The 23,123-nt window shown below is 42.1% G+C and overlaps 1 protein-coding gene across 7 annotated transcripts in view; it reads right to left on the bottom strand.

Moving 5' to 3' along the window:
* The window catches only part of TAOK3 (TAO kinase 3), a 210,439-nt gene that overhangs the window by 5,395 nt on the left and 181,921 nt on the right, over nucleotides 1–23,123 (bottom strand). For all 7 annotated transcript variants that reach the window (XM_039472335.2, XM_010342823.3, XM_074402172.1 and 4 more), the window contains 3 exons: nucleotides 19,000–19,203; nucleotides 9,006–9,245; nucleotides 7,357–7,569 (listed from right to left, as the gene is read on the bottom strand). In XM_039472335.2, the coding sequence (XP_039328269.1) occupies nucleotides 7,357–7,569; nucleotides 9,006–9,245; nucleotides 19,000–19,203 (657 nt within the window). The remainder of the gene's footprint in view (nucleotides 1–7,356; nucleotides 7,570–9,005; nucleotides 9,246–18,999; nucleotides 19,204–23,123) is intronic.

Below are 23,123 nucleotides of genomic sequence, written 5' to 3'. Positions count from 1 at the left end.
CTCTTGTTGCCCAGGCTGGAGTGCAATGGTGCGATCTCAGCTCACTGCAACCTCTGCCTCCTGGGTTCAAGTGATTCTCCTGCCTCAGCCTCCCAAGTAGCTGGGATTACAGGCGTGTGCCACCACGCCTGGCTAATTTTGTATTTTTAGTAGAGACGGGATTTCTCCATGTTGGTTGGGCTGGTCTCAAACTACCGACCTCAGGTGATACACCTGCCTTGGCCTCTCAAAAGTGCTGGGATTACAGGTGTGAGTCACCATGCCCAGCCTGAACTTCATCTTATACAAGATACCCAGATCCTGCGTGGAGAATGAACCAAGTAGAAGTCCCAACTTCTCTAAAGCGGAGTTGAAGGTTTCAGACCATCAGCAGGACAGTATTTAGGAATGATGACCTCTGGTCGCAGGCTTGGTTTGGCCCCATTTTGGCAGGCCCTCGGCTTGGCTGAGAACTGTGAGATTAAAACCCTTGAATCAGACAGTCCATCTGCCCTGAGCTTATCTGTGCGTTTCCATATTGACCACTTTTCCAAGACACTTATTCTCTACCTTACGCACAATTTGTGACAATATACATATTTTGATTGAAAAATTACTTTTTGAGGTTGGGCGTGGTGGCTCAAGCCTGTAATCCCAGCACTTTGGGAGGCCGAGGCAGGTGGATCACAAGGTCAAGAGATCGAGACCATCCTGGTCAACATGGTGAAACCCCGTCTCTACTAAAAAATCCAAAAAAATTAGCTGGGCATGGTGGCGCGTGCCTGTAATCCCAGCTACTCAGGAGGCTGAGGCAGGAGAATTGCCTGAACCCAGGAGGCGGAGGTTGCGGTGAGCCGAGATCGCGCCATTGCACTCCAGCCTGGGTAACAAGAGCGAAACTCCGTCTCAAAAAAAAAAAAAAAAGAAAAATTACTTTTTGCAATGTTATATTACAATATTTTTAGATAGTTATTTGCATGTGTCTTCTTTTAGTACTTCTGGAGAAACACTATAGAGATCAAAGGAACATAAAATATGTAATCATATTTCCAAAGTACCTTCTAAAAATTAATCCTAATCAGGTTTCATTAAAATCCTTAAAGAGGACAGATAGTTCCCTTTTTCCCAATAAGGAATGAAGGGATAAGAGACACTAGACAAAAGACATAGCATTCAGCAGGAACAGACTCACAGGTAAATGCCAAAGGATTTACTGGCTCCACATGAGGGTTGTCACTGATTCCCTCTTGATAGGGGAGGTTCCTTATCAGTAAAGGAAGTGAAAGTACTGTTCTTTTCTACTTGTCTGCATTAGTTGCCGTAAGCCCTGGCTAAGTGGGTGAGAGGTTCATTCCATGGTCAGTTTAGACCAACTAAACTCTTTAAACATTCAGAATATCTCCATTTCCTTTTATTTCTAGCCTTCTATTATTATTATCAGTAACTGGTACCATTGTTCTGTACCAGCTCTGATTCTGAAGGCCCAGTGCTAGAAACCAGAAGATATTCCAGCATTTGGCATTTACCACCCAAGTTTACACAAATCAAATCCATTAAAAAGTTGTTTCTTTGTGTTTTTATTTGAGACAGAGTCTCACTCTGTTGCCCAGGCTGAGTGCAGTGGTGTGTGATCTCAGCTCCCTGCAACCTCCATCTCCCAGATTCAGGTGATTCTCCTGCCTCAGCCTCCTGAGTAGCTGAGATTACAGGCAAGCGCCACCCGACCCAGCTAATTTTTTGTATTTTTAGTAGAGATGGCATTTCACCACATTGGCCAGGCTACTCTTGACCTCAGGTGATCTGCCCACCTCGGCCTCCCAAAGTACTGGGATTATAGGCGTGAGCCATGGTGTCTGGCTCCATTAAAAAGTGTTATAAGAGTATAGGTAAATATGTGTGTTCTTTACAGTGGTTTACACTGAAGAAAAAGATATGAGGTTTACAGGATTCCCCCCAAGCTGGGTTCAAATCCTAGCTTCACCACTAATTAGTCATGTGACCTTCCCCCTTGTTCCCAAGCCAGGGGTTGACACATTGCAGCCCATGGGCCAAATCTGGCCTGGTACCTGTTTTTGTAAATGAAGTTTTTTTCTTTTTTCTTTTTTTTTTTGAGATAAAGTCTCACTCTGTTGCCCAGGCTGGAGTGCAATGGTGCAATCTTGGCTCACTGCAATCTCTGCCTCCTGGGTTCAAGTGATTTTCCTGCCTCAGCCTCCTGAGTAGCTGGGATTACAGGCACCCACCAAATCTCCTGGCTAATTTTTGTATTTTTAGTAGAGACAGCGTTTCACCAGGTTGGCCAGTCTGGTCTCGAACTCCTGACCTCAGGTGATCCATCTGCCTCGGCCTCCCAAGGTGCTGGGATTACAGGCATGAGCCATCGTGCCCGGCCGTAAATAAAATTTTATTAGACATCAGTATACTCATTCATTTACATTTTGTCTATGGCTACGTTTTGTCTATGGCTACAATGGCAAAGCTGAGTAGTTGTGACAGAGACCCTGTGGTCCACAAAGCTAACTACTTATTATCTGTCTGTTTACAACATTTGCCACTCCTGATCTAAGCAAGTAGTTTCACTTCAGTAAACTTCAGTTTTCTCACAGGTAAATTAGGGTCAAACCAGTAACTACTTCAAAGGGGTTTCACCAAAATTAAATGAGGTAACATTTATGAAATACTTCACATTGTACTTGCCACATGGTAAGTAGTCAGTAAAGGATACTGTAATGATCACATACTTTTACCTTCTCCCTGCCTCAGAAGAAAGGACACTACTCTCCTTTTATTCAAGGGCAATCATTGACCTCTATTTCTGATCCTGTTCTCTCTCATCTTATATTTTTCAAGTCCCAGTTTTGCTGTGTTGCCCAGGCTGGAGCGCAGTGGTGTGAAGCCTTGAACTCCTGTGCTTGAGTGATCCTCCCGCTTCAGCCTCCCAAGTCACTGGGACTTCAGGCATGTGCCACCATAACTGGCTAATTTTAGTATTTTTTGTAGAGACAGACTCTTGCTATATTGCCCACGCTGGTCAAGAATTCTTGGCTCCAAGTGACCCTCCCCTCCCGCTTCAACCTCCCAAAGTGTTGGGATTACAGGCGTGAGCCACTGCGCCTGGTCTCTACCATTTTATATAGCCAACATTCATTGAACACCTGCTGTATGCCATGCGTTGTTGCAGATGCTGAGAATATAAAGATTAACAAGACAGAAACCCTATATGTCACTATCAACTTCCTTCCTTCTCTTTGCCTTTCACCTCTTTCTGCACTCTTCTCTTCACACTAATTCTGATCCTAACCCTCTACACTTCTACTGCTCACATAAAGGTGACCCATGATGGTCTGGAAGTGGCTCCTGTTACCTGACCTCCCAGCAGCAGCATTTGGTATTGTCAACTGCCCCTTCCTTCTTGAAGTCTTTGTCTTCTGAGATACTACAACTTCTTGGTTTTTGTCTTCCCTCTTTGACTATTCCTTTTCCAGTAGTCCTTACCCTCTTGGTGCTTAAATGTGGGTGTTCCTAAGGGCTTTGTCCTCTTTCTTCCTCTAACCTCTCTTCCTAAGAATCTCATCTACTCCAAAATCCTCAATTACCATGTATGCAAATGGCTCCCACACTAAACATCTATTTCAGACTTCCCTTCTGAGGTCTGGATGAGCTCCTCTAGCCTACTAGAGACACGCTCCGCTGGATGTTTCCCAGGCTCTCAGGCCCCACACAGCCAACACATCACCTATTCCTTCCCACTCCCCAGTCTGTTCCACCTCCTTTTTTACCATAGAGGTAAATATACGTAGACCATCATCTACTATATATATATATATACACACACACACACACACACATATATATATATACACACACACACACACACACACACACACACACACACACACACACATATATATATATATATATATATATATATATATATATATGAGAGAGAGAGAGAGAGAGAGAGAGAGAGAGAGAGAGAGACAGAGTCTCACTCTGTTGCCCAGGCTGGAGTGCAGTGGTGTGATCTTAGCTCACTGCAACCTCTGCCTCTTGGGTTCAAGCAATTCTCCTGCCCTAGTCTCCTGAGTGGTCGGGATTACAGGTACACATCACCACGCTCAGCTAATTTTTGTTTTTAGTGGAGACAGGGTTTCACCATATTGGCCATGATGGTCTTGAACTCCTGACCTCAGGTGATCTACCCACTTTGGCCTCCCAAAGTGCTGGGATTACAGGCATGAGCCACCATGCCCAGCCCATCACCTACTGTTTTGTTCAAACCGTAGACTGGAAGTCATGCTGAACGCCAGACTCTCCACTTCCAACCTGTCATTAAGTACTCTCAGTTCTACCTCCTGCCAAATTTAGTAACATTCCCCTTTGTCCCGACTGCCCCTTTTCTAGTCTAGCTACCAGGCTCTGGTACCTGGGGTAAAAGTAACTTCACAAATCATCTCCTAATACTCATTCTTCCCTTCTCCCAGGCCATTCTCCATGTCACCAGAGTGATGGTTCAAAACACAAATCTGATGTCACACCCTGCCTAATACTTGCCAATAGCTTCCCATTGTTTCGGATAAAGACAAAAATTCTTAACAAAGCCTGAAAGCCCCTACATGACCCATCCTGTTTACCCCTCCAGTCTTGTTCCGTTAGTCCTCTCCCAGTTCCCTACATCCTAAACATAATGGATTTCTGTGAATTCTTCCCAAGTGCCACTGTCTTCCCCACGTTTACGCGTGTTTCTCATGTGCAGGTTCCTCAGCCTACAAAGCCATTGTGTCAGGGAGGCCTCTCCCAACTCTCCAGACCAGGTGAGCTCTCCTGTTTTGTACTCGGTTGGCACCTTGCTCTTGCTCTGCTTTTACACGGAGTAGACCTTTCCAATGTCTGTGTCCTCCATGCTTCTATAACCTCCATGAGGACATGATCCATGACTGTCTTATCCACCACGGTATCTCTGGATACCTGGTACATCATATAGGCACTCAGTAAATACTTGCTGGATAGGTGAGTGGATAAACGCGCTAGCTCCTATCCTTGGCCTAAGAACATGCATGCTTAAGCCTCTCTCAACTAACAGGTCTTCCTTCAACTATCTCCTCCTTTTGCTACAGCTCTTGTTCTCTTTTCCTTCATTGATAAGGATCTGGGAAAAGTGGTCTCACCTACCATTTGGATTTCACTTTATAATCCCTCTTTCAGTGCTCTATCATGTCTCCCATTCCCACCACTCCACTGACTGTCTGAGCCAAGCAATGGTTGAATCCAGTGCCAGGTCCAATGAGCACCTCAAAGTTTATCCTTTTAATTGATCTCTGTGACATGTGACGCCGTCAGTTAGAAACTCCTGCTCTGGCTCCTGTGGCATCCTCTCTTCTGGTTCCCTTCCTGTGTCTCTGATTATTTATTTTTGTTTTACTTCTACTCAGCCCTCAAATGTTGGTATCCACCAGACTCTGTCCTTAGTTCTTTCCTCTCTAAGAATATCTCCTGTCCCCAGAAGATCTCATCTATTCCTACCAGCCACAAATACACCCATATAACAAGGAAGTCTAGCTTTTTGTCTTCAATCTTGACATCCCTCCTAAACTACAGGTTTCCATTATCTGTACTTCTCTACCTGGACACCCACAAAACTCAGATACCATATCCACAACTTAGTCAATTATCCTTGCAGCATCCAAACTCACTCTCTTTTATTGTTCTGTCTTGGTAAGATAATGACCTATTCTACTCTGTTGCCAAACCTCTCAAATTGGTCACTAAGTTATTTCTATTCTTTCTTGCCTCCTAAATATTTCTCAAACCCTTCCCTACTCCTGTTCATCTCCATTAGCATGTTCTCTCATCATCTTTTTCCTGGACTATTATAATGGCTTCCTAATAGGTCTCTTTACCTATATTTGCCACATTTCTGCCAATATCTTTCTGTAACACAAATCTAATTCAGTTATACTTTCCTTCTTAAAACAGGCTTCGACAACTCCCCAATTGCTTGCAAAATAATGTCCAAACTCTTGGCTTTTGAGGCTCTCACCCTGACTCTCCTCCCACTTTCCCTAAACAAGCATCCTATACACTTGCCATAGCAATTACTCATTGTTTCTCAAATGTACCATCCTCTTTCAGGCCTCTGAGTCTTTGTATATACTGTATCCTTTGTCAGGAATAACTCTTTCTCTTATGCCTTTTTGGTAAACTATTACTTTTTTCTTTTTTTTTTAAGCCTGAGTTTCATTCTTGTTGCCCAGGCTGGAGTACAATGGCACAATCTCGGCTCACTGCAACCTCTGCCTCCCGCGTTCAAGCGATTCTCCTGCCTCACCCTCCTGAGTAGCTGGAATTACAGGCATGCACCACCACGCCTGGCTAATTTTGTATTTTTAGCAGAGACAGGGTTTCTCCATGTTGATCAGGGTGGTCTCGAACTCCCAACCTCAGGTGACCCACCCACCTTGGCCTTCCAAAGTGCTGGGATTACAGGCGTGAGCTACCACACCCAGCTAAACTACTACTCTTTAAGAGTCATCTCCTTGGGAAATCGTCACTGAATTACCTACCAGGCAAGCTCCCATCCCAAGCTCCCTTTATGACCTCTCCATTTTGGGTCCTGCAATCTTTCTGCTTGAACTCTGGGCTCACACCCAGGTTCTTTCCATCTCCATATACTTTCCTTTGTTTGAATCTTTGCCTATGTAGGTCCCATTTTCAAGGAATCGGTTAACATCAATGAATTCCTTTCAGTTTCTTGGCTCCCTCCGGGAAGATTTCCTTAGACCAGCTTAGCTGGTCCTACTTGTTCTCCCATAACCCCCAATACCTTCCACTTAAAATCACTTACAGTTTTACTATTACTGCTTAATTATCTGACCACCTGGCTTGACTGACAAATTGGCTAGCTCATCCTCCATCTCTGGGTCCAGCAGAGTGCTGAACCCTGATGCTTAATACAAGTGTATTGAATGAGCGCGTCTGTGTATCTGTCTTCCTCGCTTGACTGTGGGCTCCCTAAGGGCAGGGACTGTCTGATTCATTTGTGCCTGATATTAGTTGCAGGCAGGGCAGTCAGTAAAACCTTTGATAAATGAACAAATGGTATCATATGTGGCATCTATCACATTTGCCCTCAAATTCCCTATGTGCCACGGGTCTCATGTGGCATATCATTCCTTGAGTTCCATCTTATAAGACACTCCGGCAAGTATCCACATTGGCTTGGCTTTATTCAGCGTCGTCCTTCCCTCAGTCCTTGGGGCAGAAAAACATCAACATCCTAAATCTGTGCAAGAATCATCTTGGGAACAACAGGCTGGATCTTGGATTTTCTTGATTCCCAAAGCTCTTGAAGCCGTGGCGCCAAACCTAACCACTTACCGCTTGAGAGGCCATCATTTCATTTATACTCTGTTCATACTGCTCTGCCAAAATGGCAAGTTTTCTTGTCTGCTCATCTTTCAGTGTCTTTAAGATTGTTTTGTGCTCATTCTTTGGAGTAACTTCCAACTGGTGATTCTTGAGTGCTTTATACTGTTTGGTCTGTACTTTGCAAGTGTCCTGAAACTGTTTTTTAATTTGCATTTCCATGGCCTGGGTAGAAAAAGTGACAAAGGAAAAATAAAGACACATCAGTAAAAATGGAAAGCCTTCTACCATAACGGTATTATACAAGTGCTGAGACCATTGGTTTTTTGGTGCAGTGACCCATATTGCTAATCAATAAAAATGAAGCAGCATGTATGACACAGACAAGAGTTAACCCTACCTACACGTTTGGTTTTACAGTGAATGAATATAATTAATTTTGAATTTACAAACGGCTTCAAAGAAAATATGGACTGTCACAAGGGGATGAGGACTCTACGCAGATTGAGGGATATTATGAGGTCTAGTTTGTTGAAAGGGTGACAATTCTTTTCATGCTTTCCTAGTCAGAGTCTTCAGTGTCTCCCATTGTTCACTGTTTTTTTTCCTTATTTTTGTTTTTATGTTTCACCCTGTTTCCAAGTGAAAGACGGGATAGCATTATATAAGCCAGCTCTCACTCTGGTTTAGAGCAATTTCTTGTCAACTCCATAAAGGAGAACATATGTATAGTACCTCATATCCTAACCCATTTCCACTGAATTTCAGTGTAAACTGAAAGAGAAAAGTGTTTTACAATTTTTTCCCCCATTAAGAGGTTGTGCTTGCATGTAGCAGTATCAAATATGCATTTGAGCGAGGAGAAGGTAGAATATATTATTTTAAGCCCAGAAGGCATTCCATCAGGTTGCCCATAGTCATGTGTGCACTTCATGAACACTCTGAGGACTTATGGTAATAGAAATCACTGCTTACCTTAGGACTTCGCTGAAGAGAGGCAGAGCTAGTGTGGTCAAGGTTGGCCTCATGTCTGTGCCAACACTGACAATGTCCTCACTGATATATAGCAATGGCTTAGTATGTGGAGCTTGTTAACCAGCAGTCAGCTAAAACTAGCTGGAGGCAGTGAGGGCCAAAGGAGTTCCTCTACATCTTTGCCTCTCTAGTGCAGAAGTGGTAAATGCCTGGCAATTGTAGATTCGTTCCTGATGACCATGACAGACATCACTAATAAATGACACTCTTTCCTCCTAAACTTGGACGTGGCTTTAGAGTCTTTCTCAGTATAGCGGTGCTCAAAGTACCTAAGGCCAATATAACTTCCTTATTTCCTGGGATTAGAACTATAAACTGCTATTAGTCCAGTTTTGAAGAGGGCAGGTCATGAAGCGCTCAGAGAAATTCCATAATGGACATGATGACAAACTGATAATGTAGTGGAATCACAGTTTCCAAACCAGCCTGCCACATCTCTTTTTTTAGGAGCTTAAATACAGACTCTGTGCATTACAACTGGAGATTCTGATACAATAGGTGTGGGGCACAGAAATTTGTGAGTCTGAAAAGTTGCTCAGGTGACTCTGACACTTCAGGTATAGAAACCACTGATCTGGTCCAACACTGTCCAGAAGCACAAACAGGGAAATGCTATCTCCTCTTACCTTTAAGTTTTTTGGCTGTTGCCGAAGTTCCATGACATGCTTTCTGTGCAGTTCCCTTTCTCGCCTCTTATTGTACTCCAGCTGGTTTTCCAGTTCAGTCTGGTGCTGTAAACGGATCAGATCCATGCGTAGCTTCTGTAACGTGTGCAGCTGCCTGTACTCTAGCTCTCGGGTGGACTCGTCATGCCGGATCAGCATGGCATGCTCCATCTCCTTCTGGGTCCTCTTTTTATTTAGTTCCTGCATCCAGGAACAAAAGATAAATGGAGAGAGGTGAATGGAGATGAATTGGAAGGAATGCACAACTAAATGAGGGATGGCAAGGAATGCCACTGCTAACCATTTCTCTCTCTATTTTTTTTTTTTTTGAGACAGTCTCGCTCTGTCCCCAGGTGCCAGGCTGGAGTGCAGTGACGTGATCTTGGCCCACTACAACCTCTGCCTCCCGGGTTCAAGCAATTCTCCTGCCTCAGCCTCCCGAGTAGCTGGGACTACAGGCGTGCGCCACCATGCCCAGCTAATTTTTGTATTTTAGTAGAGACGGGGTTTCACCATGTTGGCCAGGATGGTCTCAATCTCTTGACCTTGTGATCCACATGCCTCGGCCTCCCAAAGTGCTGGGATTACAGGTGTGAGCCACTGCACCTGGCCCCCCCATCTCTTAATTAAACCCATTAGTGTTTGGCAGCAGGACTTAATGAGATGAAATGAAATTAACAATCTCTGGAGCTTTAGGTTCTGTTCCTGGGTCCACCACTTACAAAATGGGCAACTTCACAGTAATCACAACTGCGCTATCTGTAAAATGGGATTCATTCTACTTGACTCCCTCTTACCTCACAGAGCTGCTGTGAACCTTAGTTAGGTGATGTGCTATGCATAGGTCTTCACAAATGTTTCCCCATTCAAGCTAGTGGTTCTACACCCTGACTGCCCATAAAAATCATGTGAGGAAACTTTTCAAACATAAGACGCTTGAATCTCACAGGCTGAAATTCTCGTAACTGTCTACGGTGGGATCCTGATGTCAGTGTTGGTAAGAGTTCTCCGGGTGGTTCCAATATGCAATCAAGATTGAGAATTAAACTGATAATATCTGCAATAGCCTTAGCTTTCTGGGAAATACCCTGTTTTTGCACGAATCAGAAGTAGGCCAATTATCTATTTTTTAAAATCGGAGTTCAAGGCATGCCGGGAAAAAAACAGATGAGATCTGTTCCCTTTCATCTTCTGCATTACAGTCTGTTTGATCATTTATAGATCTAATCACTCTGTTCTTTTCAGTTCTACTCCTTTCTTTCTTTGTTGTTGAAGGAAAAAAGGAAAGCAAACTAGAAAAAAAGGGGAAGTTGGTGAAATCTTCATTCACCAATTGAAGAGTATTTCCTAAAGAGCACTATATATGAAGATCTGAACAATGCACCCTCAGTACATAAAAATGTTTATTAAACCATGACTTCTGTGCTCAACTCACTGACACTCCATTAGGGAAGTGTACTAGACATTTATTGAAGTATATGTTCTGCTCAAAGCTCACCGAATCAGATTTAGATAAGTGGCCTAACCTGGGCCAATTTATTTTCTCTACTAGGAATTTGGAATTGACATTCAGAACCAGTTAATCTCTATGTGTGGCTGGAATTGAGGCATATAAAAACCACATATGTGATAGTCATCTGTTTCTATGAGGGCTGAAGATTAGAGAAAGCTAGGCTTCAGAGCAAGAAGAAATGAAAAAGAGAGAAGTGAAGAGAATATACTGATGCCTAAGTTGCTTACTACTTTTTTTTTTTTTTTTTTCTTTTGAGACGGAGTTTTGCTCTTGTTGCCCAGGCTGGAGTGCAATGGCGCCATCTCAGCTCACCAAAACCTCTGCCTCCTGGGTTCAGGCAATTCTCCTGCCTCAGCCTCCTGAGTAGCTGGGATTACAGGCATGAGCCACCACGCCCAGCTAATGTTTTGTATTTTTAGTAGAGATGGGGTTTCACCATGTTGACCAGGATGGTCTCGATCTCTTGACCTCGTGATCCACCTGCCTCGGCCTCCCAAAGTGCTGGGATTACAGGCGTAAGCCCCTGTGCCCTGGCCTGAGCTGTACTTTAAATTAGAACAACAGAATATCTCTCTTCTCTGATGGCATCCACTATAGGAGAAAATGCAAGTTATTTATTTTAATAGATATATCAATAACATTTGTATACTGGCATGATTAGAAATATCTTGCACACACACACACACACACACACACACACACACGGAAATATCTTGCACACCTGCGCCCCCTATTGATTTGAAGAGAAGTCCTTTTAATAGCATAGCATCTAGTACCAGAGCACAGTCACCAATCATTCACTTATTTATTCAACAAGTAGTTACTGAGCACTTACTATGTGTTGGGCACTGTTGTAGGAACTAGGGATAGAACAGTGAACACATACACCCTGTCAGGGATCTTACAAGGAGAAAAAACCAAAAGTATAAATGCAATTTAATTTTTTTTTAAGAAATAAAAAATAACCTTCTAGAGTAACTCTCTCAATGTCCTCCTGTGTTTTCCTTTGTTTTTTCTCTTTAGCTAGCCCATCAAATTTCTTTTTTACAAATCAGTAACTGGCCCCTAGGTGGCACCAAAGGACAGAGTGCACTTCCCACAGATGCAAGTTCTCCCAGGCCAACCACTCAGAGCAAGCCTTTCCAAGGGCTTTCATTGAGGTCCAGGAGTCCCAATACTGGATATTTATCCATCCCACATTGTCCTAAATTGAGAAGTGCAAACTGAGTCTGAGCTGCCAGGAGCCCTGAAACTTGTGGGCTCCTGACACAAAGCAAGCAAACACCTTCAGAAGAAATCAAGTGCTTCTCTGCATGCTTAATGAAATGCTTCACGATATTATCCACAGAATACCTACATCTGAATTACCTGCCTTACAAGCAGCTGGTCTTTACAATAAGTTACGCAGCTAATTCTGATACATATGAAAGTTTGAGAGTCAATGGAAAAGTGCTTGGGGTGTGAGTCAGTTCCAGCTCCTCTGTAAATCATTATGCATGGCTTCGGGCAAGTCTCTCAATCTACATTTCAGGTGTAAAGTGAGGATAACTGCACCCATTGTGAACTATTGTACTTGTAAGGATAACAGGAAAGACCATAAGAAAGTGTTTCAGAATACATAAATATGTCATTATTTTTCAGTATTCAGAAGTGAATATCTGGCATATAATATCTTAAATCTAGTTTTTATAAACTATTAGAAGAGTAAGAAAAACATGATACTAAAATGGTTTTTCCGCTACAAGTTGTTCCCCTTACCTTTAATTTGTACATCTGAGTTGCTGAGGTATAAGATGATAGGCTACCTTTAATATTTGAGACACAGGGGAAAAATTATTCAGCTTATTATGAGGCCAATGCTGTGCCTACCTAATAATGTATAATATACTTTCTATTTTTAAAAGTTATACCATACATCTCATTCAATCCAAATTGCCACCCTATGAGGTGCTAAGACTATAAGAATGTACCCCTTTTATATGTGTTAGTAGGCATTTGGGAGCCGAGGGACTAACATAAGGTTATGCAACTTCTATAAAAAGAACTGAGGCTAAAACTTAGGTATTTAGCTTCTCAGTATTTTCCATTAAATCATACTGGCACGTGTGTACCTATGCAACAATCTTGCATGTTCTTCACATGTACCCCCAAACCTAAAATGCAATAAAATAAAATTAAAAAAAAAAAGAATAAAGAAGAATACACATAAAAAAAAAAAAAAAGAAATGTTCCAATAAATGACGCCTGGCGCAGTGGCTCACACCTGTAATCCCAGCACTTTGGGAGGCCAAGGCAGGTAAATCAGCTGAGGTCAAGAGTTCAAGACCAGTTTGGCCCCAAAGTGGTTAAACCTTGTCTCTACTGAAAATACAAAATTAGCCAGGTGTAGTGTCGCATGCCTGTAATCCCAATTACTTGGGAGGCTGAGGCAGGAGAATCGCTTGCACCCGGGAGGCGGAGGTTGCAGTGAGCCGAGATTGCACCATTGCATTCCATCCTGGGCAACAAGAGCAAAACTCTGTCTCAAAAAAAGAAAAAAGAAAAAAACAAATGTTCTAATAAATTACCTATTTTCCTGTTTTGTATTTTTTCAGTCTGTGATAAAATATTTTAAAGAATTCTTTGCTCTAGCTAGACATGATACAATGTTGCTTTATTTGTACAAATGACACAATATACACACTAGAGTCCCATCGTGTGCACCATTAGCTGATACAAATTCAATAAAATTAAGTACATGGGTGGGCAGAATGACCTGTATCCATTCAAAACTGGTTTTTAAATTAAAAATGTAAAAACCAGTTTTGAATGGATACAGGTCATTCTGCCCACCCATGTACTTAACGTGTATGTCTATATATGTATATAATGCACACATATGTGTATATGTATACAATACACACACACACACACACACACACACACACACGCAAGTATAGGACCTGGAGGGAGTGTGAGGTAAGAGACATGTAGCTTCCTTTCCCTCAATGTCCACTGTGTTTCAGGCATTCTAACTTCCAATGGAAGTAGTATTGACTTCTTTACAAGCAGCTGATTTCGCTCATGCCAAATTTTTATGCTCAGGCTCACTGAGGTTGAGTAAAAACGAGAATTCTGACTTTTAAATAGAGACACTGTCAGCCTATGATATTTAATGCCTTCTTAGTTTCAGTTCTTAGTTTCAACACTGGTCGGAAAACGCTGAGTGTGTGTGGTTGTGACAGAGAAAGAGGCTCAACCCAGTTTCAGTGATCCTCTTAAGCGTTTTCCCGAATTAAAAGGATTGCTAATACTCAATCCTTTAGGCAAAGTTACAGGAAACCAGGCATTCTTATGCTTTGTTGGTGGGAGCATAAACCCCTTTAGAGGGCAATTTGGCAATATCTATTTTAAAAATTTAGATGTACACATTCTTTGACCCAGAAATTCCACTTCTGAAAATATATCCCACAAAATACTTGTTTACATGTAAAATATCTATGTAAAAACATGTTCTTGTATTATTGTTAATAATACTATAAAAGGTCAACAAAATGTCCACTGAGAAGTGCCTCATTAAATAAATTATATTGCAGCCATACAACAAAATTCTATTCAATTAAAAAGAATGAGGCAGAGGTGTATGTGCTAGATGGTAAATGGAGAAAAGAGTTCTAAAACAGTAAAGCGGACATCTATTACTTTTTGTAAGTTCAGCATCCATTTTCTCCTGCTTCTGTTTACAGGCTCCTTTTTTCTCCTTTTTTTGGCAAAATGACTCCACCCTATCTGGAATCAGAGAGAAGGCTGAATAAGGCATAGGCACATGACCCAATCAAGTTCTGTCTCTCCTAGGAATTTGAATCTTGAACAGAAACGATAGAAAGATAAAAAGTGGTTGGAGGAGGTATATCCAAATGGCAGTGCTCATGAGCTCTTGCTCTCTATGTCACGGAAGTTGCTTTTCCAGCGTGGCTCTTCATGTCTTCCAGCTTGGTTCTTCAGCTCTGTCACCTACCTCAGATACTTCCAATAAATTCCTTTCCAGGCTTAAGTCAGCCAGAGTTTATTTCTATTGCTTGTAAATCAAATAACCCTACTGATACAAAAGTAATCTCATTTTTGTAAAGTCATATATAATATAGCTGTATTATGTATATAGAAAAAAAAAGCCAGAAATTTCTATGCCAAATTAATGGAGACTGTTTGTGGGTAAAAACTGGGTGGAATGGGATTAACAAAAAGGTGAAAATGGGGTGATGCTGGTCAAATGGTAGAAAGCTCCAGTGATGCGAGATGAATAATTACTGGAGCTCTAACGCACTCACTGCAAAGTGACGATAGTTAACAATGTTGTATTGCATGCTTGTAATTTGCTAAGAGGACAGTTCTTAAATTAAATCTCCCTACCTATCCCCACGCACACATGCACACATGTAACTATGTGGAGGTAACGGATATGTTAGTTGGCTTTAACGTGGTGATTATTTCACAATGCATACATATATCAAAACATCAAGTTGTATTCTTTAAATATATATAATTTTTATATGTTGATATCTCAAGAAAGCTGCTAAAAAGAACTTTCACTACTTAGCTTCACATTTTTCTGTTTTTGTGTATTTTCAGTGTTCTTGAATTACTTTTGTAAATAAAAAAGCTTTGAACATTTTCATGAAGGTGGGCTCTAGAATAAGACTAAACAAAGGAAAGTCCAGACTTTTAAGAAAAATACCCTTACAGAGTTATTCTTTGCTCAGCTAGCTAGAACTTAATACAATGAAGTCACGGATATAGTTTCTATCATTTTGGGGAGTAATTGTCTTCTCTAACTTTTATTGACACAAATTGTCCCCTTAGGCTCAGACTTCCTCCCAATATCTATTATTAGCATAACAACTGACACATGAAAAGAATCCCAAATAACTTATTTCCAACTGGCCATTAGCCTTTTTCATTTTGATTTTTTGACTTCTGACAAACTCTAAATGTGCAGTACTGAATCAGCTTTTTTTTTTTTTTTTTTTTTTTGAGACGGAGTTTCGCTCTTGTTACCCAGGCTGGAGTGCAATGGCGCGATCTCCGCTCACCACAACCTCTGCCTCCTGGGTTCAGGCAATTCTCCTGCCTCAGCCTCCTGAGTAGCTGGGATTACAGGCACGTGCCACCATGCCCAGCTAATTTTTTGTATTTTTTTAGTAGAGACGGGGTTTCACCATGTTGACCAGGATGGTCTCGATCTCTCGACCTCGTGATCCACCCGCCTCGGCCTCCCAAAGTGCTGGGACTACAAGCTTGAGCCACCGCGCCCGGCCCCTGAATCAGCTTTTTATTTAATTTTATTTTTTATTTTTTTTTTGAGACGGAGTTTCGCTCTTGTTACCCAGGCTGGAGTGCAATGGTGCAATCTCGGCTCACCACAACCTCCGCCTCCTGGGTTCAGGCAATTCTCCTGCCTCAGTCTCCTGAGTAGCTGGGATTACAGGCACGCACCACCATGCCCAGCTAATTTTTAGTATTTTTAGTAGAGACGGGGTTTCACCATGTTGACCAGGATGGTCTCGATCTCTTGACCTCGTGATCCACCCGCCTCGGCCTCCCAAAGTGCTGGGATTACAGGCTTGAGCCACCGCACCCGGCCTATTTTTTATTTTTTGAGATGGAGTTTTGCTCTTGTTGCCCAGGCTGTAGTCCAATGGCACGATCTCGGCTCAATGCAACCTCCGCCTCCCAGGTTCAAGCAATTCTCCTACCTAAGCCTTCTAAGTAGCTGGGATTAAAGGCGCCCACCACCACACCCGGCTAATTTTTGTATTTTTAGTAGAGATGGGGTTTCACCACGTTGGGCAGGCTGGTCTCAAACTCCTGACCTAAAGTGATCCACCTGCCTCAGCCTCCCAAGGTGCTGGGATTATAGGCAGGAGCCAGCATACCTGGCCTGAATCAGCTTCTTACCAAAACCTCTCTGTAATTTTCTGTTTCTACATCCTCATTTTTCCTAGTGTTAAACCCTAGAAATAATTTTGATTATGTCTTTACCTTTTCTCTCATACCTTAGTATATGTCCAGTCCTGTTTACTTTAAACTTCAAACTGCGTTTCCACCTCTGACAGCTACTACACCAGCCTTGTCCATACCCAATTTCCTGCCACCTGATCTCCTTGCTTTTAGTCTCTTCTCTCTAATTCTGTGTTTCTCAAGCTTTTTTGTTTTTCATTATTGCCCCTATAAGGAGCCTTTTCAGTCTTTCTCCCTTAATCATCCCCACCACTGAAATATTAATACCACAGGCAGACTGTATCTGTTTGTGCACTGCAGTACTCTGAAGCTATAATAGCATCTAAGACACCCCCCCACCCCAACATTTTCACCCACTGGGGGCATCATCAGCCCCATTGAGAATTCATGTTCAAATCATTCTGTATATTATTGTTAAGCTGGGCTAATCTCTTTAAAGTAAAATTTTGGCCATGTCACTGCCCTTCTCAAAAATGTTCAGCAGGCTGGATGCGGTGGCTCATGCCTCTAATCCTCACACTTTGGGAGGCTGAGGCAGGCAGATCATTTGAGCTCAGGAGTTTGAGACCAGTCTGGGCTACATGAAAACTCCATCTCTACTAAAAATATAAAAATTAGCTGGGTGTGGCATTGTGTGCCTGTAGTCCCAGCTACTTGGGGGGTGCTGAAGTGGGAGAGTCACTTGAACCTGGGAGGTGGAGGTTGCAGTGAGTTGAGACTGCACCACTGCACTCCAGCCTGGGCAACAGGAAAAGACTCTGTCTCCAAAAAAAATGTTCAGTAGGTCGCAGCTCTCCCTCTTCCAATAAGATAGCATGCATAAGGAGCCCAAGCCTGGCCTACATGTGTTAATACATTTCAGTTTGCTTCACCCTTTTTCCTTCTCATTTCAATGTGGCTCTCCAACAAGCTGCTATCAATTCACTTTTGCATTAACTGTGCCCGAAGTGCTTATTTCCCTCATGTAGGCTAACACTGGCTTTTTCTCAGACTTTGATACTGTTGCCACTGTGCTAGGTCATTTATGAAGTTTTTCTCCTTAATCCAGATCACAATGATTTTCTGTTGAACACAGTATTCTGTATTCCTCATCTCAGTGAATACCAGCATATCTATTCAGCCTTCCAAATTAGAAACTTGGAAGTCACTTTTGACTTCCTCTTCTGAAATTCCCATATCCATTTGGTCAAAATTAACTGTCAGTTCTGAGTTAAGAAATGTCACTCAGGTCTAACTGCCTCTATCCCCACAGCCTCTTCCAGGCTAGAACTGGAGAAAGGGTATCCTGGCTGACCTCACTGCACTTTGCTTTTCATGACTCCCGCCACTCTCTCATACTGAAGTACTAATTCTTTTTTTTTTTTTAGCTAAAGTCTCACTCTGTCAACCAGGCTGGAGTGCAGTGGCATGATCCTGGCTCACTGAAACCTCTGTTTCTTGGGCTCAAGTGATTCTCCTGCCTCACCTCCTGAGTAGCTGGGAGACTACAGGTGCATGCCACCACACCCAACTAATTTTTGTATTTTTAGTAGAGATGGGGTTTCACTATGTTGGCCAGGTTTGTCTCGAACTCCTGACCTCAAGTGATCCACCTGCCTTAGCCTCCCAAAGTCCTAAGATTACAGGTGTGAGCCACCATGCCCGCCTGATGTACTAATTCTTCAAAATAAAGAAATGTCTCATCATGTCACTCCCCTGCTTAAAAATCTCTGATGGCTATGCACTGCCTTCAGGCTAAACTTGAAATGCCTTGCCTTAAACAAGGGTCTCTACATTCTGTTTCCAACTAACATCGTTCTGCCCTCCACTCCCCACACAGAGAACTCTAGTCACACTCATCTTTTCATCTCAATAGCAGAGTCCTCTAAGCCCTCTCATGACTGTATGCCAATGATACTTTATTTCCATGTCTAATATGGTACATAACATACTGTATTGTAACTAGTCTGTTACACGTTTTTTTCTGCTCTTAGACTCCAGCCATGGGAAGGCAGGGAGTATAGCTGCTTGGTATCCCTGATGTGTAGTATTCACTCTAAGAGTGCTGGATGACTGAATAAATGAACTTAGTTATAGAGCAACATAATGTTACTTAAACATTTTACACGAAGTCACAAAAACACAAGTCCTTGACAAGCAGGTTGAAAGCATAAATTCTCGATTCTACTTCTTTTGATTCTTCATTGTGTGATATGGCTTATAACAGGAGTTTAATACAATTCTATTCCACGTATTTAGAAGGAGTGGATTCCTTGTTCTGTGAGTGGGCTTCCTCTTATCAACAGTAAGTTCATTCTGTGACTTTTTTGTATACCGACTCTGTGTTAGCCCCTGTGCTAAAGGCTAGGGATACATACGGGAATGGACAAGGCAGACATGGTTGCAAGCCTCACATAGCTTACTGTCTCCTATGCCAGTGACAATAGTTATGAGCATAATAAATACCTCCCGAATGTTCTGCTGCTCCACCTCGTGCCGCTTGATCATTATTTTCCGCTTGAAGAAACGACAGTTTTTGTCGTAGTACAGTCTCTGTTGAGTGAGAAGGTGGGCTTCCTCTTCAGCCTGCGTGTGCTGCAAGTTCTCTTTATGCTTGGAGATCCGCTCTTGCTTCTCTTTCTTGGGTGTGCTATGGTCCTCATTCATTTCCTAAAAAGAAAAAACAAAAACCAAGACGATTTCATATTGCAACGGAAGATTAAGTTATTTGGAAAGCCAATGCAAACGTAAGCACAGAAAAGTTTGGTGTTACACATTCTCCCCCCAACTGTCTTCTGCCCACTGAGCATTATGTGAGAGGGACACTTGTGAGTTTCTGTATCTTTGGCATCTTACTCTCAGAAATTATTTGTTCACTCATTCAATCAACACAAATTTACTAAGCTCCTATCATGTGACAGGCACTTCGAAAGATACAGGATACAAAGGTGAGTAAAAGACCATGATATCTGCCACCATGTGTCTTTACATTATAGAATGAAAAATTAAAGAACCGCAGAAATTACTGTGATCTCTGCTTTGAAGAGGACATAGTTGGTCCCATAAGAATATAAAATATTTAATCTGGGTGACAACTAAGCTGAAATTTGAAAAATTAGTAAACCAGTGGAAAAGGAGAGGGAAGAATATCCTCAGCAGAGAAAACAGCACGTGCAAAACCCTAGGGATGCAGCAGGAAACATGGTGCCATCAAGGGCTGAAAGAAGTCAGAGTGGCTGGTGCAATGTAACATGAGATGAGTCTGGCCAGGTAGGCAGGACCATTGAGGCTTTACAGACCAATGTAAGGACACTAAGAGAAACAGATTTCATGTATGTGAGAGTCATAATGAGATACATTTCAAAATGATTACCCTGGCTGCCATGGGGAGAACAGAATGAAGGAGGCAAGAACACACGAAGATAGCTGGGAGGCTATTGCAAAGATACAGGCAAGACAGATGATAGTAGCTTGGACAAAGGAAGTAGTGACAAGACTGAGAGAAGTAGACAGGTTCCAAAGAGAAGAGGTGACTACGCAAATGCCACTAGTTTGAATTTTAGGAAAAAGCATTCTTCATTTTGGATTACAGAGTAAACAAACCATCTATATTTTCAAAAGGAAAAATTCACAATTTTTCAGAACATCTGAGCGAAGGAAAAAGGAAGCAGTGAATTAGAATAGTTAAGACGTTAAACTATGGTGAAAACAAGATTACTTGTTAAGAAAGTACAGTATAGGACCAATACCTAATGTGTGTGGGGCTTAAAACCTGGATGACAGGTTGATAGGTGCAGCAAACCACCATGGCACATGTATACCTATGTAACAAACCTGCATGTTCTGCACATGTATCCCAGAACTGAAAGTAAAATAAAATAACAACAAAAAAAGTACAGTATACTCTTCTTTGGTCATTTGATTAACTACTCACTCAACTAAAATCTTCTTTAATTGCTAACACCTGGCTGGGTGCAGAGGCTCATACCTGTAATCCCAGCACTTTGGGAGACCCAGGTGGGTAGACCACGAGGTCAGGAGTTTGAGACCAGCCTGGCCAGCATGGCAAAACACTGTCTCTATTAAAAATACAATATTAGCTGAGTGTGATAGCACATGCCTACAGTCCTAGCTACTCGGGAGGCTGAGGCAACAGAATCGCTTGAGGAAGGCGGAGGTTGCAGTGAGCTGACACTGCACCATTGCACTCCAGCCTGGGTGACAGAGTGAGACTCTGTCTCAAAAAAAAAAAATTGCTAACACGTATTTCACTTAATGTGCTGTGATGCAGATATTATAGACTAATCTCTTAGCCAAGAAGTCTCTGTAAATCAACTTTCAACTATCTTGTTCCAGTGAAGCTGTAAGTGAAATCTTAGAATTGACAAGACAAAGTCTTGTTTTCAGAGTAAGCTGGGATCACAACAGGAAGCCTGGGGGATTCATCTTTTCACGTCATGTCTTTACTACTCGGTTTGGCATTAACCACTGGATTACAGACCCCCATTCAAATATCATCACAAAAATTGACTCCAAAATCAAGAATACATTATTTTTGGACCATCTATCATTCTGTATTAGCCATACTCCTGTTATCTATCAAAAGTGGAGATTTCTCTTTTTTGTCATTCCAAGGACAATACCTCTAAGTATATCAATATCTAAATATACATGCCACTTTAAATAGTCTGAACTAAGCTTTACTTCAGAAGAAGTAGTATTAGCTTTGCATAGAATGGACGCACAGAGTTAGAAATAAGGAAGGTATCTGTTTATTTCATTTTTTTATTATTTTTTTTGAGATGGAGTCTCTCTCTGTTGCCCAGGCTGGAGTGCAGTGGTTTGATCTCGGCTCACTGCAACCTCCGCCTCCTGTATCCAAGCAATTTGTCCTACCTCAGCCTCCCGAGTAGCTGGGATTACAGGTGCTCACCACCACACTTGGCTAATTTTTTGTATTTTAGTAGAGATGGGGTTTCGCCATGTTGGCCAGGCTGGTCTTGAACTCCTGACCTCAGGTGATCCACCCACCTCGGCCTCCCAAAGCACTGGGATTACAGGCATGAGCCACCATGATCGGCCAAGGAATGTATTTAGAGTGGAGGAAAACCTCAAAGTTTCTTAGGCTATCTCTGTGATCCAGCAATCCTATTTATGATATAATAATTAAGCTCAAGCCAATAACTAAGAGAAAATGGAAAGAATGTGAACTTTCTGAGTTGGGCTATTCTCTCTATGCCTGGGTTTTCAAGACTTTATGGTGTCAGAGATTCTACCCATCCAGCCAGTGTGACTAAAATACAATTTTCTGTTAGGTCTAATAATTACCAGTGGCTTAGCAGGGCAGGGCAAACAATCCCTAGGCCCACCCCAAACCCCTTGCTTTCACTTCCTAACTAAAAACGAAAAAAGAACTGGAGGAGAACCTTGCTAAGCCCTGTATTGCTAACCTACAAGTTAGAATATGAGCTCAAACACATGATTTTATATATACTAAAGCAATGCCCCATACTGAATTTTATTAAACCTTGATATACTTAGTAAGTCTACAAATAAGAAACTCTAAGGCTTATGGGAAGAAAAGGCCATGGAACTGCAGACGATTCACCTGTAAGTACTGGTAAAGGGAGAACTGAAGAAATTTGAGCTTTCAGATCAAAGTGCGGTTCTTCGAGAACTTCTAAGTCCACTAGTGGTCTTCAACCAAATATTCCAGAGTCAAGAATGCGTTTATCAAATATTCACATGTACAGGGCACAGGGATACAGTTTTGAGCAAACAAAAATATGGTCTGGGCTCTTATGATGCTTACCAGTTAGTAGAGTAAGTAGCTGGAATAATCATTAAACAAATGTATAATTAAAACCTCTAGTGTTAGGAAACCAGAGACATCTGTCTTGCTTGAGGCAGTTAGAAAAGGCTTCCCTAGGGAAGTGATATTTGAGTTAAGATCCTAATAACCAATCCTAGGTCTTACAAGGAGAAGTAGGAAGTAACCAAGCAGAAACGTGGTCAGGGAAGGCTTGGGGGTAGGGAGAACATCTTGGCAGAAGAAACGGTATGTGCAAAGACCTTGGGGAAGGGTGGAGCTTGATAAATTTGAGGAACTGAAAGGTGACCATGGCTGGTGCAGCAAGGAGTGGGTTGAGGGCAGGGACAGCACTGGTGTGAGTGCCCCTAGGGGTAGGCTAGGAGGAGACCGTGTAGGGACTTCTAGAATTCTGACTTATCCTAAAAGCAATAAGAAGACACTGAATTTCAAAACTATGAAGTAGTATGACCAGATTTATAGTTTGAAAAGATCACTTTGGTGTGTGGAAAACACATAGGAAGAAGACAAATATGGCTTAGTTATATCAATAGTTCCTGAAATGTGGTCCCCGAACCACCAGCATCAGCGTCATCTGGAAACTTGTTAGAAATGCACATTTTCAAACTCTACCCCAGAAAGTCTAGGGGTGAACAGTGATAGAGTTTTAAAATCTGAAAATCTAGGGGTGGGTTAGCAATCTGTTTTGGTAGCATTTTAAGTAATTTTTTTTTTTTTTTTGAGATGGAGTTTTGCTCTTGTTGCCCAGGCTGGAGTGCAG

This window comes from Saimiri boliviensis, chromosome 7, assembly GCF_048565385.1.
Source record: "Saimiri boliviensis isolate mSaiBol1 chromosome 7, mSaiBol1.pri, whole genome shotgun sequence".
NCBI classification, from domain to species: Eukaryota; Metazoa; Chordata; class Mammalia; order Primates; family Cebidae; genus Saimiri; species Saimiri boliviensis.
This window is presented reverse-complemented; position numbering and strand designations above follow the sequence as displayed.